Source organism: Rhinopithecus roxellana, chromosome 7 (genome assembly GCF_007565055.1).
Source record: "Rhinopithecus roxellana isolate Shanxi Qingling chromosome 7, ASM756505v1, whole genome shotgun sequence".
Classification (NCBI taxonomy): Eukaryota; Metazoa; Chordata; class Mammalia; order Primates; family Cercopithecidae; genus Rhinopithecus; species Rhinopithecus roxellana.
In genome coordinates this window covers 76,674,984-76,693,338 of record NC_044555.1, presented here as the reverse complement: position 1 = coordinate 76,693,338, position 18,355 = coordinate 76,674,984, and the positions used below count along the sequence as shown (strand labels likewise).

Here is an 18,355-nt window from a genome sequence, read left to right as displayed (position 1 = left end):
AAGGCTATTTTGAGAGGTAATAAAATATTCATACACTGTATTTTTCTTTTGTACTTGCTTGTTTTAAAATACAGTTCTGTACATAAATATTTTTGACAAGATGAGCAATAGATCTATTTTTCACATTATAAAACAAAATTATTATAAAGATAAGTCAAAAATGACTAAGTAAAACATTCTATTTGGTTATTAATTTTCATTGGACTTTCAAAACATTTTTCTGTATAACATATTCATATATTTTGAATTCAGCAATGTGATCAGATGTTTCGTGTAAGTGGCCGGGCACAGTGGCTCACACCTGTAATCCCAGCCCTTTGGGAGGCTGAGACAGGCAGATCATTTGAGGCCAGGAGTTTGAAACCAGCCTGGCCAGCATGATGAAACCCCATCTCTTTCAAAAACGCAGAAAAAATTAGCCAGGAATGGGGGTACACACCTGTGATCCCAGCTACTCGGGTGGCTGAGGCACAAGAATCACTTGAACCCAAGAGGCAGAGGTTGCAGTGAGCCAAGATCATGCCACTGCACTTCAGCCTGGGCAACAGAGTGAGACTCTGTCTCAAATAAAATATGTAAGTATAACATGTAAGATTAAATATAATCTTATGTGATTATCTGAATTATTTCTTTTTTCTTTACTTTTATTCTACATGGGTATTACTTCTTTTAAAGAGCTGTGTGTTCATAATAAAGGCTCCCTTTTCTACATAGTTGGTCTCCCCTTCTTCCCTTAACATTTAAAAAAAAAAAATTCTATGAAATCTACACAATCAACATTCTTCCTTTTAAGCTACATTATTAATTTCTCCCCAACAGAATTAGTTTTTCAGCAGCTGGAAAATCGAACCAAATGATATTTAATTCTCCCAGCAGTGAGGTGAGGAAACATGCACAGAGCATTGCTGCCCAGGGAGCTTCCCCAACCCTGGCATCCAGTGTGGTTTTGGGGCATGTAGACATGGCAGACTGTCTGCATGACTGAACTTAGTTGCCAGCCCCTCCAGAGGTCAAGACTGATACAGGTGGCCCAAAGCTCCTACTATACGTCACATTGTTAGCATTAACTACCTAGCATAACTCAAAGCTCCAGGTAAACAAATACATTATTATCAGGCGGGATATTCCTAGGGCTTAGAGGTTATCTCTTGGAAGGTTGTCAAAGAGCGGACGTTTCTTTGGAAAGTACGAGGTTTGGACAACACAGATCTGCTGAGCTAACCTACTACTGCACTCTCTTTCAGTTCTTTTTCTGAATTCTCTCTCTCTCTCTTCCTAAAATGTGCAGATCCTTATGGATGGATGGGAAAATCTGGGAAACACAGCACTCATTGTAAACATACCATTCCTAGAATTCGGCTCCTCTTCAACAAGCCAGGCTTTTGATCTGGGTCAAAGTCACTATGCCAGGATGACTTTTTTCCTTAGAATAAATTCCTCCCAGGTGGTTCTTCCTCCCCATCTAGGTAACAAGACTCCTGGATGACCCATGGCATCCACGGAGCACACTGGAGTCTGAATCACAGCTTATTTTCTGGATTGCCCTTGGACTCAACGAATGATTCCACATCTTCCAAATTCTAGATATCCTGATATCACAATATTTTTTATCCCTGTTTCTTAATGAAAGGGTAAATGGAGGTAGAGGTGTTTCTCAACAACCTGCAACAACACATTTTTCTTTCAATTATTCAGTACTTAATTGGAAATCAAAGCCCTTTTCTAATGTATTGATAACATTGGGAATTGATGACTATTGTGTAGTTGTACTTAATCTATACCATGCTAATTCCTAACATGGGCTATGGAAGCAGCAGAGTGGCAGGTGACAACATATGCACTTCTCTCCCCCTCTACCCAAAGCTGCTCGTGGTAACTGTCAAATGAGCAGAGGACAGGGGAAACAATAGGAATATTTTAAAACTGTGGTTTTCAGGATGGGAACGTATTAATATCATACAACCTAATTGTTTCTTTACTTTGCCTATATTGTTGTATATTGCCCAAGCTTCAGAGCTGTCAGAGCAAACCTCAAAGATGAGGAACCAGCCAACAGGTAAAAAGCCAAGCAAAACAAAAACAGCCCGTTTCTCAATGACTAGGATTTTTAGTTCAATTACATTTCCTTGCCATCTAAATAGCTAGATGCAATGACCCATAGATAGAGCCAGTGTAGAAAATATTACAACCTAACATAATAATGTCTAAAGAAGTTAGTAATTATTCTACTCGATTTGTTTCAGCCATTCTATTGGAATTCCTATTAATTGGAATTAATGGTAAATATATAGAATGTCATATAGTGAAACAAACAACCTATTTAGAACACACCAAGTTTCATGGACAAGAAGTAAGAAATCACTTTTTAAAAATCAACAACAACCAGGCCAGGTGTGGTGACTCACACCTCTAATCCTAACACTTTGGAGGCTGAGGTGGGAGGATTGCTTGAGGCCAGGAGTTCAAGACCAACCTGGCTAACATAGTGAGACCGCCCCCCCATATCTAAAAAAAAAAAAAAAAAAAAAAAAAAAAAAAAAAAAAAACAGAAAAGAAGAATAAAATGAATAACAACGAGTGTAGTAAGATCAAAGACCACTAGCTACCATCTACCCTTGGTTTAATACTCTTAAATCCTTGAGAAGGCTGGCATACATGGAGTCTCTCCAGGAAGACGTTTGAGGCAGAAAATCAGAATAGGGGCAGGAAATGTGTCATTTCATCATCTGAAATGGGGACTTTATTAACTCGCCTGAGTATAAAGTCAAGAAAGAAGGTATTTTTCAGGGCTGTTTAATTAAATGTCATTCTGTTTATCAAAACAGAGAAATCTGGCAGGCATTTCTAACCATATGGGGATTTGGAAATATATGAGCAACGTGTGATTACGTGTTTAGCTGAATATTATTTAAAATGTATGCAAAATCCTGAGAGGGCTTTTGAACTAAGTTCCTAAAATCATCCTCTGGTACATTCTATTTGTAATGCTGCTGTGTGCATAAAATTATTCCAATAGAAATAAAGCAAAGCCTCAATAAAACCAGCCCCTTTTAATGAGCTGCTGCTTGTAATTATAAATATCCATAATCATTTATTTTGACTGTAAGTAATATAACAAGGCAAAACCTATAATTTTCTAAAGTAATATAATCTATATAAAAACAAAGGTGTTTCATACTACTTATGGAAGATAAATGTATCCTGCAAGCTGAATGTTGGCAGATCAGCTTGTGCTCTTCTAAATCATCTAAATATCATCAGTGCCTTTGATTACAGCTTCATGCCCAGTGCTTTAAAAATCAAAGTTTGCTTTTAAGGAATGTAATTTAAAAACTGCTGATCATCTACGTCTTGGGAGGTCAAGGACACTCTTATTTCCTTTATAGTAACAAATTTAATTTGATGTTTTCCAAAATAGACTTGGGTATAAATTCCACATCAATATGCTAAGCAGAGCCTCATGCAGAATATTTCTGAGTGGGATTTACTGAATATAAGATTATTTTTATGACTGGGACATTACAGATGCGATCATTAATGAATAAAAAATAAAATAAATTTAAACAACTTTCTCTAGCATCAAGTTGAAACTCAAGTCTCAATAGAGCAAGTTTCAGGAACAGGTGGGATTTCAGGTAACATGGAGAACAGCAGCTCAGATCTGCTTCTTAAAGGGGGATTCCCCCTTGACATGAGGCCAGCAACTCACTCTGCATGCAGAACATGCAACATATTTCCATGCCAGGGAGAGAAGGATGTGACGTCATTCATTCACTCATTCAGTCATTCCCTTATTCATCTATCTAATAGCTGTCAAGACTCCTAGTATGTGTTGGGCATTGTACTACATGCTAAGTATATAGAATCTCTTTTCTAAACTCAAAAAGTTGTAAGTAGGTGGTAGTAGTGGTCAGGGTAAAATACATTTGTGAAAGGAAGAAATTATAGTGACAAGTCCTATAATAGATGGCAAGTGATGTAGGATCCATAAGGAAGAAGGACAAATTATTTATAGTATAGATAGGGAAGACTTTATAACAGGAGAAGTTATCTGAGATTAGTTTGGAAGGATAAGAACAAAAAGGTACTCCAGTAGAAAATTGGGACAAAAAATAGAAAAATGGGGCATTTTAGTCTGGGAGTCATAAAAGGTGGGGTATACTTGGAAAGAATAAACTTTTTGTAGAACTATAAGAGATTTCAGGGTCTGTGTGTGTTATAGTTTCAGGAGATAAAGTTGAAGATATTTTTGGGTATCTTGAGGTATATTATAAGCCAAGAGAGAATATAGGTTTTATTTTTGCAGGTCAGTGGTTCTCAATCGGGGGCAACTTTGTGCTCCCTCCTGGGGATACTTGGCAAGGTCTAAATTTTTCTGTTACAACTGGGGAGGGGGGCAGGCTACTGGCATCTGGTGGATGGAGACCAGGGATCCACTAAGCATCCTACACTGTATAGGACAGTCCCCACGGCAAAGACTCTGCCCCAAATGTTGACAGTGCTAGAGTGAATAACCTTGCTCTAGATAATGGAGAGTAACTGAAAGATTTTACATATGGGAGAGAAGTAAAGAGGTACTTTCTAGGAAAGTGATGCAACACCTTCTAGGAGGTTTGCCACATCATGATGGTCATCAAAATGCTGGGTGTCAATAAGAGAAACAATATTCGCCTGCAGGGAGAAAGATCAACTAACTTCTTGAGCATCTACTCTGTGCTGGACAGTCAATGTATTATACCAATCTCCCCATGACGTTGGCAACTGCTACTTTCTGCAGCAATGGGGACTATCAGATGAAATAGGATGAGACTAGAGGCTGGGAGACCATATAGATCAGTGTTCACTCTCACATGGAAACAGTGGAGGTCTGGACTGTAGCAGCGTCCATGGAGATGGAGATGTCAGAGCAAAGAGGAAGGTCAAATCAAAAGGAGTTCTTTACCAATTACATGTGAGAAGGGTTTAGCCACCAAATGGAAGGTTTACAGAATGACTTCGACATGGCTGGTTCGGAAGAGTGGGTAGCTGGAGAGACTGTAAAAGGAAGTCTCAGAGGGCAGGTATAGGGCTACCCACAGTTGTGACCTTTGAGGTGCCCATGGGAGGTTCAGATGTAGATGCCTGGTAAGCAAAGGGAAAAATAAGTCTCCAGTTGTAAAGAGACCTCAAACAGAGATGTGTTTAAGAGTTTGCAACATCACGATGGTCATCAAAACACTGGGTGTCATTAAGAGAAACAATATTTGCCTGCAGGGAGAAAGATCAAATAATTTATTGAGCATCTATTCTGTGCTGGACAGTCAGTATGTTATCATCTCAGTCTCCCCATGATGTTGCAAGGAGACTGAATGCAGACAGGCCCAGGAAGGCGCTCAAAGTCAGGCAGCCATTCAGAGGCAGAGCCAAGCTTGGAACAGTGTCTCATCAAAACCGATCCCCATTCATTCATTCTTTCAATATTATTTATAAAGTGAATTGCTGTGTGGAGAGAAGAAGTCACAGAACAGGTTGAGAAAGAAGACCCTGAGACAGGAAAAGAAAAAGTGAAGAATGATGTCATCAAGTCCAAAGGAAGGAAGAACTTCAAGTAAATTTTCAGTTATCAATTGTAAAAAGACTCAGAGTCAGACCAGAGGATGTTTCTGCCATAAATTGCTATCCAAATGATACCAAGTCATGCACACACACACAGAGTTTATATCAGAGTTAGAATGTGTACACTGCATTAGACATCATCAGGGACTTGCTGTAGTGCAAGGAGCAAAAAACAGACAATAATTTGATGAAAAGTACTTAGAGTTTGAAGAAGTAGAGCCAGGAAGAACAGAAGGAAGGTAGGGTGGTTGCTAAAGGGAAGATATTTTACAGATGAAGATTCAGACTTGAGCGTAGATGTAGGCTGAAGGACTTGAGTTGAAACACCAAAGTTTGAGTATGTAGGAGTGAGGGTCTAAATGAGAGAATGAAGGAGTTGGCCTTGGTGTGGAGAAGGGTCCACCGTTTCTTTAAAATAGTGTTATTCAATCTTGTTGGGCCAGTAGACTCTCTTGAGAGCCTCGTGAAAGTTTTAGATGTCTCTCCAGAAAAACATCTGTAAACATTTACAAAACTGGGTATGATCTTAGGGAGTTCTTGCTAAAATCTCCGAAGCTTAAAATGTAACAGGTTCTTCTTGAGAGTGAAGAGGTGCTATTAATGTTATTATAGAGGACAACAGCCTCCATCTAAGCTTCAAGCAATCCCAGACTGGTGAATTGGAAGTGGCTGGAGAATGTGATGAGCTGAATTTCCTCTGTGCTGGCATTGATTATTGAGGCGTGACTGAATCACAGTAAGAGTTCCTCTGAAAAGAGCAGTTTGAGTTTGTTAGGAAAATGGTGCTCTGGAAATTATTTCTTTCAAACAATTCAACCCTGTAAAATCCTTGCTAAATTGACAGCTGCATAACCTCAAAATGCATTCTGCTGCATTTTGAACGGAGTAATACAGAGGACCTGCTTTGATACTGGATAGTCCTGTGAGCAAGTTCTGAATTTATCATCTCACACCTCCTGCCCATGTACAAGTTACTTACTCTGTCCTAATCTGCCTCCTTATCTGTAAAATGGAAAGAATAATATTGGCTTCATAGAATTGCTGTGAGGATGTAATAAGATTATGGATACTAAGCACTTAGCTTATAGTACTTACTCAATAAACACTGACTATTTATTACTACTGTGTGCTGTATCACAGGGAAGTTGTGGTGGTCAGATGAGATCATTGGCATTCAGATATTTAGAGAAGTTAAACACTTAAGAACTGTCTTCCAAAGGACTTCGTTGTGAGTTTTCAGGCCCATTCCATGAATGTAACTAACTCTCATATTAGTGCACTTCTGCAAAAATGATGAGGTCTTTTGTTATTGTTTTTATTGAGGAATAACATATATAGTAATGTACATAAATATGAGTGTGCACAGCTCGATAGGTTTTTAATATGTGAGTGACATGTTACTACCAACCAGATTAAGATATAGAACATGCTCAGCACCCCGGAAGATTCCCTCATACCCTCTTTCAGGTAATATTTATTCCCCAAAGGTAACCCTTACTCTTCCTTCTGTCACCTAAACAAATCTTTCCTTGGACAAATATTTTTATTATTATCTCTAGAATTAATTGTAATATGGAAAATACCAGTTTATAAGCCTCATTCTCTGAATATGATCACTTTAAAATTAGGAGATATGTACTTCATTGTTTAGACCCAACCCAAAAGCTCCATCTGACTTCCTGGCTTTGGACAGTGCTGACATGTCCTCAGGGCATGCCCTGCGCTGGGCTATTCACTTGGAAGGAGACAAACGCCTAGGAAGCCTGGTTTCACCCTCAGAGAGCTAGTCTAACTAGAGAAAGAAGCCTTAAAATGGAACACCATCCCTAACAGCAAATGAATCCATAAAAAGCATGTCTCAGGGAGCAATCTCATGTTTTCTTGTTTTCAACCCTCCTGAAGACACTGTTTGGTATTGGTATTTCCCAAGAGGATGCCCAGATTAACCACCTCCCACACAGTTGGGTCCTTTGCTTTAGGGTCACTAGGACGGGGAAAGCTTGCTGCCTTGCCGTCTGCTATTGTGTCACAGGTGTCTGTGAGGTCTCTCAGGTAGGACATGATTTCCTCTGGACACATTAATGAGGACTTCCACAGTTCCTAGTGAAAAGAGGGCAAAGGGTGGCCAATCCCTATGTGCTTGTTCCAAGATGTATTTTATCAGGACATGCTACTCAAGTTCTTCCTGCAGGTCACTGTTGTCTGTAAGACAGTGCACACACTGGGAGCAGTTAGCAAGCACGCACTCATCACCATATGCACCATGAAAACACTTATGTGCAGTATTGGTAGTTGTGGAGCTTGCATTTCTTTAAAAGACAGAATGGCATTTAATCACACTAATTGCCATCCAAGGAGCTGGTGGAACATAAACTGTTCTGTATGGTTGCAAGCACATAAGCCTCTTGAGCAAGTTTTCTGTGCTTTATGAGAACAAAAGATGAGACATTTTATTCTTCAAAAATGGGGGACTCCAAGACAAACCACAGATTAATCACAAAGGAGAAGAGGAATAAGCAGTTTCACCGTGCATCTCTGGTCATTTTGCTGAGGATTTTAAAAGAGAAAATGGTGTGCTAACGCAATGCTTCATTTCACATTATTGCACGTCATCCATCATTTTGTATAGTTACCTATTCATAACATTCACCTCTATCTAATTAAGTGAAAAATTTTTGTTGTAAGTAATTAAGTATTTTTTAATAGGCCAGCATTCTCAAAGATCATACTTTGCCTATAAGGGGACTTCAAGGTGTTGTCTGGAGTTTTGGAGTTTAAGGTATATATTATCCTTGTGGGATTATGTAAACTCTCATATTTGTGGGAATATAAATGAGCAAAACTATTTTGAAAAGCTTGATTTTACCAAATAAAGTCTGAAATTGCATATACACAGATCCAGCAATGCAACTTTTACATATACCCTGGAGTGGTGGTTCCAGACTTTAATGTGAACCAGACTTCAATGTGCACCATAATCCCTTAGAGGGTGTATTCAAACACACATTGCTGAGTGACACCCCAGAGTTCCAGATTTAGCATATCTGGAGTGGGACCATAGACAGTTTGTACCTCTAGCAGGTTCCCAGGTGATACTGATGCTGCTGGTCCCAGAACTACACTTTAAGAACCACTGTCTCAGGGAGACTTGTATACGTACATGCTTGTAAGAAGACATGAGCAAAATTTTTCAAAAACATTGTTCCTAATAACCCCAAGTTAGAAACAACTCAAATACTATCAACAGTTCAATGAGGAAATGAACTGTGGTATATTCATACCAAAAACCCCTACTATATAGCAATCAAGAGGAATGATCTACAGCTACCTGCCTCAACAGGATGAATCTCATGAAGTGTTGGTGAACAAAATAAACAAGGCAAGAAACAGTATCCATAATATGATTCCATCTGTTTGCATCCCAAAACAGGAAAAACAAAATCATATTCTTTATAAATGCATGAATAGATGGTAAAACTATAAATAAAATCTGATAAGTCATCATTGCAAAAGTCACACTAGTAATTATCTGGGGTTAGGAAGAGGGAAGAATACAGGTGGTTTCTCAGGTACTAGCAATAGTCTACATCTTAACTTGGCTTAACTTGGCTATTAGATATGTTGGAGTTGGACTTATGGTTATTATTTAGACAGAACATTTATATTTATACACATCTACATAGAATACATCTCATAAGTTTTTTAAAAGTTTTTAAGAATCATTCTATCTTTTAAAAATAATGTCCTCTATCTGGTATGTATTCTGACTCTTTGACAGCTTGTTTGAATTTTAGGATCTTCCCATTGGTTATGAAAAATTAAATCTCTTAAGCTTTAATAGATGGTTTAATTATTCTTCTAGGTCAACTATTTAAATGAAAGAATTTTTGTTACTGTCAAATACATTTGAGATATGGACTAGCTATGAACAAAGTGTTACAGAGTAAAAGACTTGTAAGGCCTAATTGGAGAACAGATTAGATCTTGTACAGTTAGTATGTTTATGATCTGTGTAATAAGTCATGGCAGGCCCTAGTAGATCATCTTTTAGATGTTGTTCATATCTATGAACATATACATAATGGAAGAGATTGATGGCTGTTGCCATCAATTACATTACAACTGATTTAGATAATTTCCCCTATACAAATCGCGTGACTACAAGAATGAAGATTCTTATGAACTATTTTCTTTTGGTGGCAGGAGAGTCATTTTTGAAATCTTTGAAAAGAAGGAAGGATTGAATGTGCCTGTTGATTATATTGTGATGTTCTTTTGCCTCCAAAAAATGAGGAGTTGGGGACATCTGCAACTCTGTGAGGATACCAGGAATGCTCATTTCTGTTTCATAATGCTTACTCTGTTTTATCCAGATATTATAGTCTTGCTTTTAAATGTATTGGACTGAATCTCTTTCTTTACATTTTTAGTGTGTCCTGTGCAAACAATTCTTAATCATTTTTTTTTTCACCATACGTTTCCTTGCGGCATGGTCTACATGTCCCCTATTTGATGACAGTGTGGATTCTGAATTTGCACCTCCCACATGCTAAATTGACAGCTGCATAACCTCAAAATGCATTCTGGCAATGATGAATGCCAATATTTTATGATGACAGCCCAGGAATTTGATTGCAGCTGCCCAGTGATATGAGTGGTATCTTTATTATTTGGTGAGTTAAACAGACACATTAAGTACATTTGTTGCAAATACTAGACTGCAAAAGAATGTATTTCTTACTTATTATAGTGAACAATGAGAAACAACCAAAATGTTCATCAATGGAGGAATGGTTAACTCAATTACAGTATAGCTATACCATGGAACTCCCCACAAAGAAAGTAGCCTGACCTGTGTCAGGCTCCCTGTGAAGAGCTTTATATGTGTTGTTTCATTTCATTCTCACAACAACCTTGTGAAATTCTCATTTTATAAATGAGGACACAAAGACTTGTCCAAAATCACATAGTAAATTGTAGAGCAATAGTTAGACCTAAGTTCTATGGACTTCCAAATCCATTTTCTTATCCAGTTGTACTCTTCTAGCTCATGAATGTCAAAGCTATATATGCTGTTAATTCTCTTCTCATGGAGATTTGGTTCAAGATGAACATTAAGTTATGTAACCACAGAGAAGAGGAAGAGACTTAGATGATAGTAAAATTACACCTATCTAAATGTCAAAGCTAAATTACTTCCAAAGGAGGTAAGTTTCCTATACATTCCATGACTGAAAGGAAATTCAAGAATATACACCAAAATTCTGGTGATATGTGCCATCCAAGTCAGGATTTTCATATATTCTCAGAGCTGTTACTCGTTTAAAATGTCAAATTATAAGTGAAGTAAGAGAAAAGCCATACTTTTGCTCAAATGTAATTATTGATACTGTAAAGTATCACTTCTATGTTTATCTTTATAACTTCTCCTCCTTTTAATATTTACAGATGGACAAAAGAGAAAGAAATCTTTAAGAAAGAAACTGGATTCACTAGGAAAGGAGAAAAACAAAGACAAAGGTAAAAGATAAAGTAACTAATGTAAATGCATCTTCCATGGAGCATAATGGTTAAATTTGGTGGGGTTATTGAATTGCGTAGATATACATGGTTCAACTCTGTTATGAAAACTGGATTTCTACAATGGAATGTCATTAAGGGCTGTTTTGGTCTACTCTTCTGTGTTTGAGCAACCCTGTACTGAACCGATGAATTCAGCTGGTTTGAGGAGAGTGCGACCTTAGCCAAGTTTATGGTTCCAATTATTATTTTGACCAATCAGCTATACATAAAAAGGATCTGGGTTGAGAAGCCATGGACAGCATCTCTAACGCTAACCAGCTGTCTGGCAAATCCAGACAGGCAGGGTTAGTTGAATGAGAGTTTGAATTCACCTACCATGACTACTGGAAAGAAACAGTCTCATCCTCATGGGTTACTAAAGATAGGCCATTCTCAGCATTTTTTTTTTACCCAGTTGAAAATATTTATTTGTAACCAACCTGAATGCTTATGTTTTACTTTGTTACATTGCCTCAGCCAAGACAACTTAAAGCAAATGCCCTTAATATTTTGGGGGTCACAGAGCCCTTTAAGAATCATTGACAACGATGATGCTCTATCAAAGGCCTGAAACTCACCCAATGCCCACCCTGCCACCCCCTAAATTAAAAATTCCCAGATTAGATATTCACTTGAGTTAAGTATTTTCCTTTTTAAAAATCCAGGAACATTAGGGAATTGTCAGTGGCTATTAGTCTCTTTTCGTTTTCTTTCTTTTTTTTTTTTTTTTCTTGAGGTGGAGTCTTGCTTTGTCACCCAGGCTGGAGTACAGTGGCGCGATCTCGGCTCACTGCAACCTCCACCTCCTGGGTTCACACCATTCTCCTGCCTTAGCCTCCTAAGTAGCTGGGACTACAGGCGCCTGCCACCACACCTGGCTAGTTTTTTTTTTTTTGGGGGGGGGGTTGTTTGTTTGTTTGTTTTTGTATTTTTACTAAAGACAGGGTTTCACCGTGTTAGCCAGAATGGTCTCGAGCTCCTGACCTCGTGATCTGCCCACCTCGGCCTCCCAAAGTGCTGGGATTATAGGCTTGAGCCACCCCACCCGGTCTAGTATTTTTTTTAAACTCTTGTTTTAGGTTCAGGGGTACATGTGCATGTTTGTTAAACAGGTAAATTTTGTGTTGCAAAGGTTTGTTGTACAGATTATTTCATCACCCAGCTAATCACCATTGTACCCAACAGGTGGTTTTTCAATTCTCACTTTCCTCCCACCCTCTACCCTCAAGTAAGCTTCAGTGTGTCTTCTTCCCTTCTTTGTGTCCATATCAACATGTTTAGGTCCCACTTGTAAGTGCATTCTCAGCATTTTTTTTTTTTGTACAACAAAATTTATTTTTTAAAATATATATAAATGAGATATAATGGTTGAACATGAGAGGGTGATTTTTTTTATTATACTTTAAGTTCTAGGGTACATGTGCATAACGTGCAGGTTACATATGTATACATGTGCCATGTTGGTGTGCTGCACCCATTAACTCATCATTTACATTAGGTGTATCTCCTAATGCTATCCCTTCCGCCTCCCCTCTCCCCACAACAGGACCTGGTGTGTGATGTTCCCCTTCCTGTGTCCAAGTGATCTCATTGTTCAATTCCCACCTATGAGTGAGAACACGTGGTATTTGGTTTTCTGTTCTTGCGATAGTTTGCTGAGAATAATGGTTTCCAGCTGCATCCATGTCCCTACAAAGGACACAAACTCATCCTTTTTTATGGCTGCATAGTATTCCATGGTGTATATGTGCCACATTTTCTTAATCCAGTCTGTCACTGATGGACATTTGGGTTGATTCCAAGTCTTTGCTATTGTGAATAGTGTCGCAATAAACATACGTGTGCATGTGTCTTTATAGCCGCATGCCTTATAATCCTTTGGGTATATACCCAGTAATGGGATGGCTGGGTCAAATGGTATTTCTAGTTCTAGATCCTTGAGGAATCGCCACACTGTTTTCCACAATGGTTGAACTAGTTTACAGTCCCACCAACAGTGTAAAACTGTTCCTATTTCTCCTCATCCTCTCCAGCCCCTGTTGTTTCCTGATTTTTTTAATGATTGCCATTCTAACTGGTGTGAGATGGTATCTCATTGTGGTTTTGATTTGCATTTCTCTGATGGCGAGTGATGATGAGCATTTTTTCATGTGTCTGTTGGCTGTATGAATGTCTTCTTTTGAGAAGTGTCTGTTCATATTCTTTGCCCACTTTTTAATGGGGTTGTTTTTTTCTTGTAAATTTGATTGAGTTCTTTATAGGTTCTGGATATGAGCCCTTTGTCAGATGAGTAGATTGCCAAAATTTTCTCCCATTCTGTAGGTTGCCTGTTCACTCTGATGGTAGTTTCTTTTGCTGTGCAGAAGCACTACCTGACTTCAAACTATACTACAAGTCTACAGTAACCAAAACAGCATGGTACTGGTACCAAAACAGAGATATAGACCAATGGAACAGAACAGAGCCCTCAGAAATAATACTACACATCTACAGCCATCTGATCTTTGACAAACCTGAGAGAAACAAGAAATGGGGAAAGGATTCCCTATTTAATCAATGGTGCTGGGAAAATTGGCTAGCCATAAGTAGAAAGCTGAAACTGGATCCTTTCTTTGCTCCTTATACGAAAATTAATTCAAGATGGATTAGAGACTTAAATGTTAGACCTAATACCATAAAAACCCTAGAAGAAAACCTAGGTAATACTATTCAGGACATAGGCATGGGCAAGGACTTCATGTCTAAAACACCAAAAGCAACGGCAACAAAAGCCAAAATTGACAAATGCATTCTCAGCATTTTTATGTTAGATCGCAGTATACTACTCATCTTTTGCTTCGTATGTTTTGGGAATTGTTTACTCTCATCATACTGTTTTGTGTCCCCTTGTGTGTCTATTTAGGGAACTAAAACTGTAGCCACTCTCTCAGAGGTATTTATGGTCATTTAAAACTGATATTCTTTGAGCCCACATAATGGACACTTGAGCCCCATTGATGCAGTCCAATTTTTGTGCCTTTTTTTTTTTTCAAGACAGAGCCTTACTCTATCACCCAGGCTGGAGTGCATTGGCACAATCTCGGCTCACTGCAACCTCCACCTCCTGGGTTCAAGCAATTCTCCTGCCTCAGCCTCCCAAGTAGCTGGGATTACAGGCACACACCACCATGCCCGGCTAATTCACCGTGCTGGCTAGGCTGGTCTTGAACTCTTGACCTCGTGATCTGCCTGCCTCGGCTTCCCAAAGTGCTGGGATTATAGGCGTGAGCCACCGCACTTTTTGCTGCTTATTTTTATGGTCTGTTATGAAGTGGTTGCTAAATGGTACCATGTATGCATTTATTTTCATTTCATGTGACACAGTCAATGAGTCTTGAATGAGAACAGCCATACACATCTCATCTTGGAGTCCTTTTATATAATGATATAATTTCTGCCTTAAAAGTAATGGAAGGCAATGAAACCAAGGGTATTAAAAAGTGCATTGGCCCCGTCTCTACTAAAAATACAAAAAACTAGCCGGGCGAGGTGGCGGGCGCCTGTAGTCCCAGCTACTCGGAGGCTGAGGCGGGAGAATGGCTTAAACCCGGGAGGCGGAGCTTGCAGTGAGCCGAGATTGCACCACTGCACTCCAGCCTGGGCGACACAGCGAGACTCCGTCTCAAAAAAAAAAAAAAAAAAAAAAAAAAAAAAAGTGCATTGGGATCAGTATTGGACAAGAGCTATTCCATACCATTGATCTCAGTCTCTACACCTATATCGTGAACAGTCATGACATTTGGTTCTTTAGACTAAAAAAAGTGAAGAATTCTAAAGAATGGAAAACCATTGTTTTACTTCCTTTGGAGTGAGGTTTCTCAACCTTGCTACTATTGTCATTTTAGACTGGATAATTATCTGGAGTAGGGGCTAGCCTGTGGATTGTGAGATGTTTAGCAGTATCCCTGGCCTCTACTCATTAGATGCCAGTAACACCACCCTCAACCCAAATATCTTCAGACATTTCAAATGTTTACCTCAAATTGGAAAAAAGAAGGTGAAAGTGTCAGTGATCCCCACCCCTGACTACACAATAGAATCAATTTGTGGACCTTTAAAAAGTCCAAGACCCCCACCCCAGGGAGTCTGAGTTGATTGTTCTGCAGGGATACCTCAGGCATGGGTGTTTTTAAGAGCATCTAATGTGCAACTTCTAGGATGAGAACTCTGATCCATATTAACTAGGATACTCACCAGGGCACGTTCTGTCACAGCAGAATCTACTGCTGGAATAATGAAGGCTAAGGGTTGTCCAGCTACCTATTATAGTCTGATAAATTGTGTTATATTTAATTGTTGATATGTTTGTGCCCTTATTTTTGTAATGACCTAAATATTAATAGCCAGCATTGCTCTTTTAAACTAGAGTTTTTGCTCATTCTATTCCTGCAGTAGAGCACTTTTACATCTCCAGATTAGAGCAATTTTCCATGTGTATAGAGCATATTAAAGGGATCACTGAGGTTGGTATTATTAATGTATTCTCTTTTAAACTTGGTTTATTCTAGGGTGATGATATTGATATTGGGATTTAAATACATCTAATCTGGACTTTAGGTGATTTTTCAGAAAGTGTCCATTTGGCTAGACTAAGCAGAGTGCGCATTCAACAGAATGATGAGATGTTCCCTCAACAGAAGGAGATGTATGTTTGCTTACATGTATTATATATACAAAACAGCAGGAAGCAAGAATTTGAATTAAAATGGAAGGAAGGGCCAGGGAAGTAATCGAACAATACATACTGGGCCATTATAGATTTTTTAAACTAAATCGTATTTACATAGGCTTAGTGAAAACTGAAATGATCTATACTGCCTCAAAGGTAGCTAAGTGGGAAGAGGAAGGCAGGTCCTGGTGGTTCCAAAGAAAAGACGTATCACCCACCCAACTAAGGGGGAAATATCAGGCTTCGTGCCAAAAAAAAAAAAAAAAAAAAATTAAGTAGCTTTAATGTTTAAAAACAAAGTAACCTAGGCTTAAGTGAAAGTTAATTACATGGCATCTTTTCAGAACTTACAGCCCTGTCCATGTCAACACTGGGAGTCATTGCATGGATGTCCTGGGAACCAGGGTGTGAGGAGGGTGGGGGGGGTGGGGTGCCAGTCTGGCACAGATGTAATCTATTCATATAATTTCCTTCCAGTTGGATATTAGCATTTGGGTTTGTAACAGCTGCACATGTGAAAAATGGTCATTTGAAACCAAGAGTAAAAGAAGGAAAACAGGAAACTAAATGATCTCCTGAGTTAGGTAATCTAAAAATAAACAGAAGCAGCCTTTTAGAATCGAATTGCTCTCCCAATAGTGATTCATAAATGGTTGATATGCTACCATATTAATTGATTTCATCAGAATGAATCATGTCCTGTATGTTATTTAATTGCCTTGATATATAGTGGATCATGTGACACTCCTATGTTCCCCATGCCACTTAAGCAGTGCCCATGTGACTTTTGATTTACATATGGAAACTAATTCAAGATTGACACTAATCAGAAAACATATTTTCATACAGAATAATTCCAAGCCCTTAATTTCTCTTAGTTATATTTCTTGACAATCAAAAGAGTTTTTAAAATTTTCGGAACTTCCAAAAATTTCTTTGTGTCAAAAGTAATTTTAAAATTAAGTAATTTTAAAAATAGCTACTTTGTTTTATTAATGGGCTTCCTAAACTGAGCACATGGGGAATAGGTTTTACTGTGATGTAACTCCGGGAGATTGTACCCCCAACAACACCTGCCAGGATATTTTCAGATTATGCCATATATGTATCCACATACATGTGTATCTGGAAAGAGAACTGAATCTGGACAGAGTTCAGTTCTGGCACTGTTCTTTATGGTGAAATCATATTGTATCATGTTTTATTTTCCTCACTATCTAGGTATGTCACTGTATGTGAGCTGTGAAATAACACTAGATACAAATAGCTCATACAACTTTTAATTTTGCTCCATATTAAATGGCAGAACAGTCAAGTTATCAGATATCACTATGCAGAAATTATCAAAGAACATATATTGAATGTTGTCATTGAGTGGTAGTACTTCTAGGATAAGAAGAAAGGAAAGAATCAGGGAGTGTGTTGTTTCTGAGAAGGTTAGGAAGGGGCCAGCTCACACAGTACTGGGCCACAGCATGACTTTTGATCTGGAAGTTCAGGAGAAAGATAATGGTACCTTAGACTAGGGTGGGAGTGATGGTGGAAGTGGAGAGAAGTGAATGGAAAAAAGAGATAATGTGAAAGTCACATGATAAAGATTTGATGATGGAGTGAAAATGGGATGTAAGAAGGAGTGAAGTATCAAGGATGACTCTCAGATTTCTGGTTCTCCCACATGAAGAACAGGCAAACTTTTGGAAATCTGAGTAAGACCTTGTAAGGGAAGACAAAGAGTAAGAAATGCCTTTGGGGCCGGGCGCGGTGGCTCAAGCCTGTAATCCCAGCACTTTGGGAGGCTGAGACGGGCGGATCACGAGGTCAGGAGATCGAGACCATCCTGGCTAACATGGTGAAACCCCGTCTCTACTAAAAAATACAAAAAACTAGCCGGGCGAGATGGCGGGCGCCTGTAGTCCCAGCTACTCAGGAGGCTGAAGCAGGAGAATGGCGTAAACCCGAGAGGCGGAGCTTGCAGTGAGCTGAGATCCGGCCACTGCACTCCAGCCTGGGCGACAGAGCGAGACTCCGTCTCAAAAAAAAAAAAAAAAAAAAAAAAAATGCCTTTGGGACATCCAGATAAGAAGGTGGAAGAAGTGGTTAGTGCTCAACGAAGGGGTCTGAGCTAGAGGTAGCAATAAGGTGTGAAATGTGTATGGATGGAAGTTTAAGTTATGCGTATCGTGCTGTTACTTACATAGAGAGACAAGAGTGATGAGGAGGGTTAAGATTGAGCTCTGAGGACCTTCCACATTGAAAACCCAGGTAGAAGATGATAAGCCAGAAAAAGGGGCAAGAATGTAGCCAGAGAGGTAGAGAAAAACCCAGTTAGTATATCCAGGATGCAAAGGACAGGGAGCATTTCAGGAAATGGCAATCAGGGTTAAAGGATGACAAAAGGGCAAATGAAACAGAGCTGTCAAAAACACTGAATTTAATGACCCTGAAGACAGCAATGACTTAGAGGGAGCTGCTTTAGAATCTAATGGAGGT

General features: G+C 38.9%; 1 protein-coding gene across 1 annotated transcript in view; it reads left to right on the top strand.

The window, feature by feature from the left end:
* Positions 1-18,355, top strand: part of ARHGAP6 (Rho GTPase activating protein 6) — a 304,050-nt gene that overhangs the window by 230,342 nt on the left and 55,353 nt on the right. Inside the window, exon 3 of the mRNA XM_030933948.1 lies at positions 11,044-11,115. Coding sequence (XP_030789808.1) covers positions 11,044-11,115 — 72 coding nt within the window. The remainder of the gene's footprint in view (positions 1-11,043; positions 11,116-18,355) is intronic.